The 12,368-nt window shown below is 50.0% G+C and overlaps 4 protein-coding genes across 4 annotated transcripts; 2 read left to right on the plus strand and 2 right to left on the minus strand.

Annotated features, from left to right (window-relative positions):
• The first annotated feature begins 803 nt into the window (after positions 1-803).
• On the plus strand, positions 804-1,691 carry PSV08DRAFT_9084 (uncharacterized protein). The gene is made up of 2 exons (XM_014221956.2): positions 804-1,125; positions 1,295-1,691. The coding sequence occupies exons 1-2, from the start codon at positions 936-938 to the stop codon at positions 1,486-1,488; spliced, it is 384 nt and encodes a 127-aa protein (XP_014077431.1). The 5' UTR covers positions 804-935; the 3' UTR covers positions 1,489-1,691.
• A 74-nt stretch (positions 1,692-1,765) lies between these two features.
• On the minus strand, positions 1,766-5,847 carry PSV08DRAFT_411378 (ankyrin repeat-containing domain protein; the record flags this gene model as incomplete). The annotated part of the gene is made up of 4 exons (XM_014221955.1): positions 1,766-3,718; positions 3,914-4,488; positions 4,541-5,398; positions 5,447-5,847. The coding sequence occupies 4 exons, from the start codon at positions 5,845-5,847 to the stop codon at positions 1,959-1,961; spliced, it is 3,594 nt and encodes a 1,197-aa protein (XP_014077430.1). The 3' UTR covers positions 1,766-1,958.
• A 1,192-nt stretch (positions 5,848-7,039) lies between these two features.
• On the plus strand, positions 7,040-8,044 carry PSV08DRAFT_249821 (uncharacterized protein; the record flags this gene model as incomplete). The annotated part of the gene is made up of 1 exon (XM_066092393.1): positions 7,040-8,044. One exon carries the CDS (start codon positions 7,040-7,042, stop codon positions 8,042-8,044), a length of 1,005 nt encoding a protein of 334 aa, XP_065948711.1.
• A 1,606-nt stretch (positions 8,045-9,650) lies between these two features.
• PSV08DRAFT_227879 (glycosyl hydrolase family 61-domain-containing protein) lies at positions 9,651-10,806 on the minus strand (the record flags this gene model as incomplete). Its single annotated transcript, XM_014221953.2, has 1 exon — positions 9,651-10,806. The coding sequence occupies exon 1, from the start codon at positions 10,683-10,685 to the stop codon at positions 9,651-9,653; it is 1,035 nt and encodes a 344-aa protein (XP_014077428.2). The 5' UTR covers positions 10,686-10,806.
• Positions 10,807-12,368: the final 1,562 nt, after the last annotated feature.

Consider the following 12,368-nt stretch of genomic DNA (forward strand, 5'->3'; position numbering starts at 1 on the left):
AGACTTTGTGTTTAACCTCGTGTTTTTTACACTTCAGGCTGACCGGCAGACCGGGAACGGCGGGGAAACACGAGATCCCATGATCAAGACGGATTCAGCTACAGCTATGGCCTTTGTCAGCACAACTACTGGAACTCCTATTCGTCTACACCACAACGATCGATATTTGGTACTTTGCGCCGTGGCGCGGAAATACGATGTCAATTCCTTGGGTCAAGAACGCCACTTACCATTGCGAAATCTGGGGTGTGCGGCTAAGGCTTTTGGGTTTGAGCGGGAGGATAAAAAGAGAGCTGTCAGCTTATTATTGGGAACAAAACTTTATGTCACTGGACCCTGTTGTGCTAGTTTCCTTTTGGTTACGAGCAACACAATGCTTTGATGGTTTGAAATTCCTTGCTTGCCTTCTGCAGGTCATGAATGGGAAGTTTTGGCAGAATGGTGACAATTGATTACATGATAGTAGTGATTTATTGGATTGGAGCTTGCCACAAGACAGTCCCCACAACTCTCCCAAAGCGATTCCAAGCCCCATATGTCCATCACGTGCAGCGGAACAATATCGTTTTTTTTTCAATAGTCCTTCTAAGAAAATCAATGCACCAAAAGTATACGAAGAATGCGAGAAACACGCCGCTACGTCCGAAGTCAGCTTTGCTTCCCCTCCGACTCCACTACCCATACACGGGCCCCGTCAGTCAAACTTGGACTATGCAGCGGGATAATCCTCACCCGCTCACTTACCCATAGACTACATCTACTCTTAAAATAGACCTCTCGTAGGATGTCATACCATCCGCTCACGTATATATAAACTACCTTTCTCCAGCACCCCGCCAACACATCTCCACCCAACCCATCCATCGCTAAATCCTTACCAGCCTGCCTCTTTCCACACATACACTCGCTCAAATCACCAATTATAACTTGTAATCATGAAGACCCTCACCATCGCTCTATTCTCCCTCCTGTCCCTCGCCTACGCCGGCGAACCCGTGTGCCAACAATGCGACTACCGCCCTGGCTACAATCTCTGCGACATCACAACTTCCTGCACGTTTGTGTGGGGCCATGATGATCCGAGCACGCCTGCTCCGTATTACTGTGCTTGCAGGGCTGGATATCGTACGTCTTTCTCTCTCTTCCCCCCCCCCCCCCTTGTTCCTGACACACCCTCCCCTTGCCTTGGCTGGTGCAAAAAAAGAAAAGCAGCACCAAAGTCACAACCCAACCTCACACAAAGTTCGGTTTCATTTTTTTTGTGTGGATATGCAGGTGCTAATGCAATGAATAGGCGCAGACAACTGTGATGCTGGCGACACGACCAAGCAGTTCCGTCTCCCCTGGTATGGAACTCCTGGTGGCGACCCGAGTCAGCAGGGTAGGGTGTTTGTCAAGCCTGGTCTGTCGTGTAATACGCTTTGTGATGATTACACGCTTGGCAAGGACGGATGCAAGGCTGTCCAGGAGTTGGATTCGTGTTTGTAGAGGCGCGGTGGGTGCGAGGAAGTGGGGATCTGGGGGTGTAATGAGAATTTTGGGGGGTTAAGAGGGGCTTGTATATATTATGATAGTAGTAAGGAAGTTATGATCGAGGTTGATGAGCAATGTGGTGTTTTTGAAGTATGTACTGTATGATTGGTGGTGATTGGCGATTCGACCATGTTTGTGCGTAGCTTGTTGAATCGAGGGTGACTCGGTGACTCGTCAAAGATGTAGTATCGTATATGCAGTACATTGTTCCGCTTTAACCTATGCGAGACAGCGGCAGTCCTGATTAAGCCCACGCTCGCTCCAAACTATGTTATAGTGACTTGACAATTCCATCGCGTAAGAAAAGATGTTGGAGATACTAAACTAAAGAGCTGAACTATAGTTTACAACACAATAGAAGCGGCGACTAAAAAACATCTAAAAAGATAAACAGTGCATAGAAAGGACAATAAGAAAAGCTTTTTCTAGCCCTCTATAGCTCTAGAAGCTGTTGAACTAGCACCGTGTTCCGACAATAGCTTCACACATTCATCCCAGCGTCCACGACAGAACATATCTCGGGGATAATCTTTCCGTGCCTTCTCTGCTGCATGTTGCAGCGCTGTTTTTCCCAACGCGTCCTTTGCATCTATCTCAATACCGACAACATGGACAAGATAATGCAAAGATTGCTTGGTAAGAAATCCGCCCATCGCAAAATAGTGCAATATTGTCTTACCCTGCAAGTCTCTCTGCATTAGATCGACACCGTGTTCCTTTAGCATCTCTAAAACTTCAACTTTGCATTTAAAAGTCAAAGCGCCCAAGTGTCCTAGGTTTTGTCCATTTTTGTCGACAAACAAAGCGTTTCCTTTGACCGAAAGCAATGATTGACAGGTTTCGACATATAGTGCACCCAAACGTGGTCGTTTGAAGTAGCTCGCCAACGGTGAGTTGCCAGATGCGTCTAACTCTGAACCGCCTACTCCCTTGTCGAGCAGCAACTGGATTGTCTCGTGCGGAACTCTAGAGTTCGTAGAAGCCAGGTGGTGGAGCGCGTTTCTGCCTTGATTATCCTTCGACGCCACTAGGCTTGGTGTTGTTGGCAGAGCAGTTTCTAAAATGACATCGATCGTTTCATGGTTTCCACTTTGTGCAGCGTAGTGAAGAGAATTGAGCCCTTCATTGTCCGTTAAGGCAGGATCAACTCCTAGGGAAATTAGAAAAGTAACCGCGTCGTGGTTGCCAGCTTGACTAGCGAGGTGCAGTGCATTTTGCTGCTTCAAGTTCCTTTCCAACGGGTTTGCTCCTCCGGATACCAGTTTCTGAATTACCAACATACTTTCAGGTTCTTGATACATAACGCAGTGCAAAGGGTAGTTATGTTGATAGTCTCTTATGGTTGGACTGGTCCGAGTATCTGCGAGTAGGGCATCAAGCACACCTTCGCGATGCTTTGTTATATTCTCAGAAATTGCATCCTGTTCTTCTTCTTCTTCAACAATGAATAAGAGGTCCCAACGGCCTTCTATCCGGAAGTCCTTGTCGGTCCAATCGTCGTCATAACTTGGTCCATACAGGGTTCTACGCAACGTGAGATGCATCGGGGACTCGTTGTATCGGGACAAAGCGTTCGGATCAGCACCATGCTCCAGAAGGAACTTGGTCATGGCTAGATTTCCAGTCAAGGCCGCAAAGTGTAGAGGTGTCAGGCCAGCTGAAGTGCCCGAAATGTCGGACTCGGACTCCGAAACCGATGATCGAGACAAGGTATCGGTCTTTACAGTGTTCCGAGACCACGGCTTTCGATTAGCACAGGCATCAATGGACAAGCCATTGTCAAGAAATAATTCTATTATAGATTTGTGGCCGTGCTTGACGCAGTAAAGCAGTGGTGTCATGTTGTTGATATCGGTCGTGTTTGCTGGAGCGCCTCGTGAGAGCAGAAGGTCGATCAAACCAAGGTTGCAATCCACACTGTTGGTAGCATAATGCAAGATGCTTTTTCCCTGGCTATCGTGTCGCGAGGCATCAGCGCCGTTGTTGAGTAGGAGCTCGACAATAGCTGTATGGTTCCTAGCTGCAGCTGCCTGTAGTGCGTTGCCGTATTCTCCGCCTTGTGCATTAACTTCGGCGCCCTTGTCGAGCAGCAGCTTCACCGTTTTTTGATGTCCAAGTTGTGCTGCAAGATATAGAGGAGTCTGGTCCTCGCTATCTCTTCTTTCTAATATCAGTGCTGTCTCTCCTACTTGGTTTAGTAGCAGTGCATCTAATACAATAGCTAATCCGAAACGTGCTGCAAGATGCAATCCTGTACTGTCCTTTGGATATTCCTGGCTATACCCCTGATATGTATATCTTGATCGTAAGAGTACCTGGACAGCGCAAGAAACCAATTCTTTACAGGAAAGAAATGAGCAGGCTAGCTTACATATCTCACCTTCCGTTGCTGATGCATGCTCTCCCCAATGTTTAGCAGCATAGTCTAAGAATTGGCTTTTTCGAAGCCTCTCTTTGAATTCTTCGTCAGAGGAGCAGCTCCCAGTTTTGAATATGTCGAATGATAGGTATGTGAGACATGTTGAGGCCATATTTAGTTGACCGCCAGGATTCCATTTATTTTGGATACGCTCGAGGTATTCTTGGGTGGTGTAATGTACAAGACGGATGACAGCACTTTCTTGGTCAACGACGACCAGTCCAGCACACACGGATAATAAGTCCTCAACATCAGGTACGTTCTCGGGGTCGAGCTCCGCATCGCTCGGCTCTACTGCCAGAGCACAGCAAATTTCTGTCGTAGTAAGCGGCCGTTTCGCATACGTGATCCATGACAGCACTGTTTTGGCTAGTTCGTAATCTCCGCTTAACTGGCCCTCGATGCGTTGGATTGCCTTCTTGTATGCGTCATCGAGTGCGGCTGAGCCTTTAGACAGCTTAGCTAATGTTAACCTCACGTCCTTCTTCGTTCTCTTGTCTAGCAGCGAATCAGTGTGGAGGCGAGCAAGAAGAAACCTGAGAACGTGTAAGTCCGTGTCATATCACAGGTTTGCTAGGATAAACATACATGCCGTCTACTGCCTCTGAGATCTTTTCTTGGACGACCTCCTGTAGCTCAGGGTCGCGTTGAATACACTTTGGCAGTTCACACATCCTGCCAGCCACGAATCGCTTCACATCCTCTTTACTAGCTTGCACCTCCAGCTTCAGTCCTTCGTTAAACCAATTCATAATTTCTGAAATAGAACGCGAGGTTGCCATTAGGCGAACGTCATGTCCCGCCTGAAGATCGCGGAGTTTGGCTAGAAACTGGCGCCGAGTGCCGTCGCTGTCTCGACATTCGTCCAGAGCGTCGATCACGATATAGACTATATAATAATCCCCAACGACTTCTTCGAGGGCGCTGAAGATCTCATCAACTGTTGGCTTCGTGCCGTGAACGTGATGCTTCTGGTGTAGTAGTTCTACAGGCTTTGCCGCGGGCGGTAGATTTTGCACCAACTGCTTGACGATGGCTGCCAGCATGCTAGAGGCGTTCTGCTCGTTCTGCTCTTGGTAGTTGCAATACACGTATGCAACTCCTATCGATCTGTTCTGCGTAGAGTGTAACAGGTGGTCGATCGCAATCGCGGCCACCATCGTCTTGCCGGCGCCAGGAATCCCTGGGCAGAAGATTCTGCCCTTCGGCTCACCGAGCCACCTTGCGAACTCGGGCGCGTCGAGAAACCACTGACCCGTCCCCTCCTGTCTGCGGCTTATGATGTCTGATTGCTGGGCGGGGTAGTTCATAGGCGAGATCCATTCCACTATCTTATTGTGCTTTGCATCGGCTTGACCTTGCTGAATCTGGTCAACCCCAGACTGTATTGCTGATACGCGTGCTCGAATGAAGTTAGTATCGCCTTTAATGGCTTGAGACAGTTTGCTTCTACGTGTAAGTGAAGTGAAATTATAGCGCTACGTAAAGACTTACAAGTGGTCCATCTCTAACGCGATCAATATGAGTGTTTTCAAACGCTCAATTCTGTCCAAAATGCCTGCAATTTCCTCCTTCTTGAACTTCCACACTAGCGCCTGTCGTAGTCGACCTCTATCTGTCATGTGGGTCTGAAGTGTTTTCAGCGCTTGCTTAACCTGGTCGAGCGGTCCATTCTCCACTCCAAGGGCTCGGACAGCGGTGCACCACTGCGCATCGGCCTTTCCCTCCTCAAGGCGGAACCTCAGTTTAGTAAGGAGACTGTGTATGTTCGAGGCCTCAACTGCGCACTTGGCCTGATCGTTGGATGCATTTTTAACGTCGTTGAAGTATCCAAGGACCTTCACCGAGAGCTGGAGCACTGCAATTATGCTGGCTGTGATACTGAGCGGATCCATACTCAGATACAAGTGACGGACAAAACAAGTGCAAGTGAAGAGCTACTAGAGAGAAGAGTGATATCTTGTAGGCGGCGGGGTTGCTGGTGTCTGGGCTGACTGTAGCCTTGCTGCGGTTAAATAGCTGCAGTGTAGTCGTAACGTGTGTTGTGCTGCGCCACATCTTATTGATAAGATCCACTGCTGCATAGGTGCAACCATGCAGCCCGTTGATCACCTACCATAACCGTTTTTTTAATGTCGCATCTCAAGGCACTAAGATAGTTGTTCTTAAGTAGCAGATTTATATGCAAATTGCATAGACGTGCCAAGCCTTGTCTAACGATGCCTTGTGGCAAATAACTTTTAAACGTTAGGTTCTGTCTACAACAAACGTTCTATAGTATTGTAGATACGCAGGCGTTTAATAGAATTACCTTGTACGGAATATCTAACAGTCAGTTATATCAAAAGGACAGATAATGGTTAGTAAGAGACAAGGCTTTACATGAGATGAGCAACAGCGCTGTAAGGCAGGCCTACATTTCGAATACAAGTATGCAAACTTGTAGATAGAGAGCTTTAGAACAAGGCCTTGAGGCTTTTCTATGTTAACAGAAACTGTAAACAAAAATCATGTTGCTTGAAGACAGAACTCTTGCCTGAATCTCAGGCAATAGCGTTTATCTCCCTATTGTGAGAGACATTAGAAGTTGTTCTCTCGAAGAATAAAAGAGCCTCTTGAATAACCAACAAGCTGAAGACAGATACTCAAGTACACACCGCTATCAATGAGAAGGAATTGCTTAGGTTATTTGTGTTCTCACATCCACCAGACGAGAAGCCTGAGTGTGTCAAACTGGCCACTTATTTGGTCCACGTTCAAATCAAAGATAGTAGGAATACTAGTGATATCTTGCCTTCTCCCATAATCAGTCACGTATACAAACCATACATATGCTTAAAGCTTGGATAGTCCGTTTCACTTCAAACGCTAAACTGCTTTAGGTATCAACATAGTGAAGCAAACGCTACGTTCACAACAGTGCTCCACAAGATTACACAAAGTATACTGTTTTCCCATGTTCTCCTTCTATATCACCAACTTCATATCACCCCCAAATGCAATCCCCACATCTACAACCCAATTACCTTTTCTCATCCCAGTACGATATCTTACTGGCCTAAGAAACCACCTCGCACAACCACAGCCATGGCGTATGGACCTGAAGACCGCGACGGGGTTGACCAGCTATTCTCTCTCTCACTTGAGCAGCGCCTCACGCCAACCCAACCCGAGAGGCTACGAATGCCCTCGCCACCAAGTATACGTCCACTGCGAGATGACGACACTTCACCGCAACCCAGCAGGCTTCGACTTCCTTCGCCACCCTCAACCAAGCGCACCAAGTACGAGTTCCAACCTATATATTCCGACTCGGACACCGACTCCTCACTCTCCTCCGTCCCTTCATCCCCATTCCCATGCCCAACCGTGCCAGAAACCCCCTCCGACCAAGCGGCCCTCCTAGCCCGCATCCACGCCGGCCTATCCTACACGCGCACCCAGCGCTCCCTCAACCAGCCCATAACCCAAACAACCCGCTTCACCCTGTGCCCGCAATCCGCCACGCACCTCCCAGCCCTCGCCCTCCTGCGCGCCCACGGCACCCTCATCTCCATCTCCCCGACCCGCGAATGCTACGAACTAGGCATCCCGCGCCCGGACTGGGTGCAAGAAGGCGCCATAACCGGTGTTCATGATGCGCAGTGGTGGATGGGGAAGAGCAGGGCGGAGATCAAGGCGGGGCCGTGGGCGGATGAGGCGGATGTCAGGGTGGCGGAGGCGCGGATTAGGGGGGTGGAGACGAGGAGGAGGAAGAGGAGGGGGAGGGGGGAGAGGGAGAGGGAGTGGAAGTTGAGGGAGGGGGTTAGGCACGCGGGGGAGGGAGAGGGGAGTGAGGATGATGATGGCGAGAACATGGAGGAGGGGGTGGAAGAGGATGAGGGAGAGTTGATGGAGGGGGTTGAATATGCGGGTGCAGAGTCTTTGCCCTCGTTGAGGAAGTCGGGGAGACAGGGTGGTTCGGCGTGTTCGAGGAAGTGGAAGAGCCAGGGCTGTTCTGAGTCTTCGCCGTCGTCGAGGCGCTTGAGGAGCCAGGGCGGTCTACTAGAATCTTCGCCTTCTTCCAGAGTCTCACGCAGTCGCAAGTTGTAAGGGGGAAACAGTGGACATGTTTCGAGCAAATGTTTTACATCTGGGTCCGTTCAAGTCACTAAGAAATTGTCTCAGAATTAAAAAAAAAAGGGGGGTTTAGGTAAGTGGCGTCAAGCAAAGGCAAAGGAGTAGGAGTAGGAGTAGCCCTCTACAAAGGAGCTAGCCTTATAGCTCAAGAAAAGGCTAATATAGGATACAACCAGCTAGTCTACAACGGAGAACTAGAAGGTATTACCCTAGGCCTAGAAAAGGCTGTTGACCTAGCAGACGACTACCTTGAAGTTAGAATATATGCAGATAACCAGGCTGCAATACTCAGACTAAAGACTGCTTCTGACTACCCAGGGCAAGAGTGGCAACTCAGATGCACTATAGCAGCAGAAAAGCTACAAGAAAAAGGCATATTACCTACCATACAGTGGGTACCAGGACACCAGGGCGTTATAGGAAACGAGAGAGCAGACGCGCTAGCAAAGGAGGCGACAAAGCTAGATCCTAGCTCTAGCAGGACGAGCCTAGCTGTAATAGGCACACGAATAAAGCAGCTAGGCGAGCGAGAGTGGCTTAGCTATCTAGGACAATACGGGAGAAAAGCTATTACTCTAAATCCTACTACTTACGCCGCAAGGTACAAGTGGAAGACTAGAAAGCAGATTGCTACTCCTCCTACTAGTAGAGAAGCCTCTAGCGCCTTCTATCAGCTTAAGTTAGGTCACTGCTATCTACGAGACTTCCTATTCAAGCGAGGAAAAGTAGACTCTAAAGCTTGCCCCTGCAACTATAGAGCTACCCAAGACCCTGCACATATCCTCCTTAGCTGCACGCTATACAAGGAGGCTAGGAAGAAGATGCAAGAAACTACAAAGGATCCCCTATCGCTAGCTTTCTTACTAGATACTACAATAGGCGTACAGGCTACTATTACCTTTATTAAGGAAACTAGGGCTGCAACGCAGGCCTGGTATAAAGGAAACCTCGATAACTAGGACAACACCTACACTAGGTGCCTTCGCCCTACACCCAGCCTACCTCTCCTATCACCCGCAAGACCTCCTACTACCCTCCTCCACACTAGGCTACGAGCCTCACCTCGATTTAGATAGCCCCCTCCCCCACCTACACCAAATTGATAGCACTACGTAGTTACCTGTAGGCCTAGCCTGCACGTCTTATATAGCCTACCAGCTGAGACAGGACGTTAATTAATAATAATAATAATAATAATAATAGGTAAGTGGCGTTTAAGATCATGATTATCAAGTCTGCTATGAATTATCCAAAAACAAACAAAAGTTTTCTTCATCTCACGTCTGAAAGTGTCATGTGCAAATAAAGTCAAATATTTTTTTCAAAAAGTCAATGAGGCTTTTGTATTTCTTAATATATACAAGCGCAGCACCGCTGCCTAAGAAGGTATAATACTTATATGCAAACCCAAAAAAGAAGTAGAATCAGGCCAGACCACAATCAAAAAGAGTGTTCCAACCATGCATATTTGTTTTTTCTTCGAAATTCCAGAAGCCACAAAACCCGTCCTATCGTTTCAACATTCAAACGCGGAGATTCTTCGAAGAATTTCAGAAAATCATTCCAGATTTTTTTTTATTTACTTGCGGAGAGACTGGCGGAAAGCACGGCTACCGCGCCTAGACTTCTTGCCACCGCTGCAAGGACGCTTGCTGGTGGCAGGAGTAGCAGGGGATGGGGTAGCAGGAGTAGGCTTGGGGGCCTCCTCAGTGGGGTAGTCATCGGAAGGAGCCTGCTCAACAGGGGCGCTGCTGGGCTGGGTAACCGGGACACCGGCGGGCTGCTCAACAGGGGTAGCGGACTGAGAAGGCTGGGGGTTGGAGGCGGCAGCAGAGGGAGAAGGAGAAGGCGAGGCAGCGGGGGACTGAGCAGGAGACTGAGCACCGCCGCTGTTCTCGCCGGTCCAGACAGTCTGCGAGGGGAAGGGGAAGTCCTTGTATCCGCCCCAGACGCTGAAGTTCCAGGAGGGATCAGTCTTCTTGTAGCCACCGGGGAATTTGATCATGGGGCCTGGGACGCCGGTGCCGTTGCCGGTGACCTTGATCTGGGCGCAGCCGTAGTAGAACTCAGCCTGGCCGTCGTGGGCACCGTGGACACCGACGTGCTGGGAACGGACGAGGTATTCACCAGGTGGGGTATTGAGGGGGATCTCGAATTCAATGTTGTTCTTGTCCCAGGTGCACCAGGCGTCCTTCTTGATATCTCCCTTGGTGCAGAGACCGACTTGCTTGATCAGGAACCAGTCACCATCACCCTCGTACTCCTTGACGGAGCCGGGAGCCAGAGACATGTGAACATGGCCTGGGCCTGGGTGCTGCATGGTGGCGCCGACACCGAGCTTCATGGCCAGCTTGGTTCCAGGCGCGACCTCAGCGACGCCGGTGCGGCTGGCAGAGGAGAAAGCACCCTTGTTGCAGCGGAAGTCGGTGTCATCGGGGGTGATGTTGTCGAGAGGGTTCTTCCACTTGGTAGGGTTGTACTTGATAGCACGAGTGTTCTCACGAACGAACTCGTAAGGCTTAGTCTCCTTGCCATCGATGATAAGACGCTCAAAGAAGTAATGGGCGGAGGCGATCTGCGCAATGGCAGCAGCGGTGAGGAGTGAAAGCTTCATGTCGAGTTGAGGTTGAGATTGAGGTTGGTGTTTGTCGTTGTTTGAACTTGGACTGGAAAGTGAAAAAGGATTGAATGGAAGGACTAGCCTTGAGAAACGAATGCAGTAGCGAAAGACTGTGAAAAAGCGAAAGAAGGTTGGCAGTGAAGTGCTGGTGAGGCTTCAGGGACGTTCTACACGACTTCTTATGTATCCCGTCACTTGGCTCTGTTCAACGCCTCAGTCATGGTCACTAACTCTTTTCAGTGCTAATGCACTCCAACCCGCCCCTCGGTGTCGAGCACTTCTTTACCATAGTGCCTGAGGCGCATGAGGTTTTGTTTCCTTGGCGGCAATCTCGACCCGCCGTGCCCGCTTGTCTGTGGCGAAGCGAAATGAAAACATGGGCCGTGGGAGGTGATTGTAGTGGTGTTCGGTATCTTGGCGTCTGTTTAGCGGAACTGGGTCACCGGGGGCGTGGGTCTGGCAGCAGAAAATGCCAGGCCCGTCACTGTTTCAAACAGCCTTCCTGGCGTTCGGTTACTTGGCGTTCGGGGCGCCTGTCCTTTGTGAAGATAGTGTAAGCCGTTACATCCACCTCCAAACGTCTATGCGTCGCCGAGCAGACTGCGGAACGAGGCGTTTACGAGGCTTGATGGACCCATCTGTCCCATCTAGGCTTGCCTGTACGAGAAGAAACAGGTGATGTTGTTTTCCACCAGTCAGTTTTGTTTCGTGGGGCGAGGACTTGCCCAAGCATTTTTCCCATACGTGCAACGTTTGATGCTAGGAGATGACGGGGATCACGCATTACAACCACTTAGCAGCAACCTGGCCGAGCGGATCCGGGTTGCACGACGGTATTGCACAGCATCACCGAGCCTCTCCGCATGGTGTTCAACGCCCTTGGTATGCGCGCGCATGGGTGTGTGTGATGGCAGGGGAAAGAGATTGGGCAACCTCGAGCACAGCGAGGGATAGAGGAATAGGATGAGCAGTGGACATACGCGTGAGCATACATCAAACGCCTTATGTAGTCGCTTTGTTATTGGCATGTATGGAAGATTTACAATGCCCTTGAGCACGATTGAGTTATTTGGAGCTGCTAAGACGCCGTCTGCAAGCAACTGGACGAGTGTGCAGCGATGAGGCCCAAAGGGGTGGCTGCTTGGGTTTCTCGGTTAGGCAGGCGCGCGACTCCTGGATCAGAGCCGGCACGCTAGTCCGGCCGCTAGCGCCGCCCCACGTTGACCACAGTGGGTTCGCGTCTAGAACAATGGCACTTAGCGTGTTTCCGATCCCGTGGCCTGTTTCAGAGCCGATGCTTGGCAAAACATCCGCCGAATACTGACTGACTGACGTTTGGCAGCCCATTCCACATGCAGGCCCAGCCGTGTCAGCGGAGGAGAGCGGAGTGCCAAGCGGAAGCTGATAGGCCAGGCAGACCACGGTGACAGTGCTGACAAGAGGTATCCAACGGCATGTACGCAGTAGACGGGCCAGCAGCGGGTTGCGCAAGATCAGGCACATGCACATGTTTTCGTACGACTTGAATCCAGGCATCCACGGTAGAACAAGCAGTCAGAGCCAAGAAAATAGATTGCCGTTTGATAGGCTTGGTTCATGCAAGATAGACATGTTGTGTGGAGTGCAGGGCCCCATGCATCGCACCCACTTGTCATCCTATTCTCTAGCCAATCCAAG

The sequence above is a fragment of the Bipolaris maydis genome (genome assembly GCF_028858645.1).
Source record: "Bipolaris maydis strain C4 unplaced genomic scaffold PSV08scaffold_11, whole genome shotgun sequence".
NCBI classification, from domain to species: Eukaryota; Fungi; Ascomycota; class Dothideomycetes; order Pleosporales; family Pleosporaceae; genus Bipolaris; species Bipolaris maydis.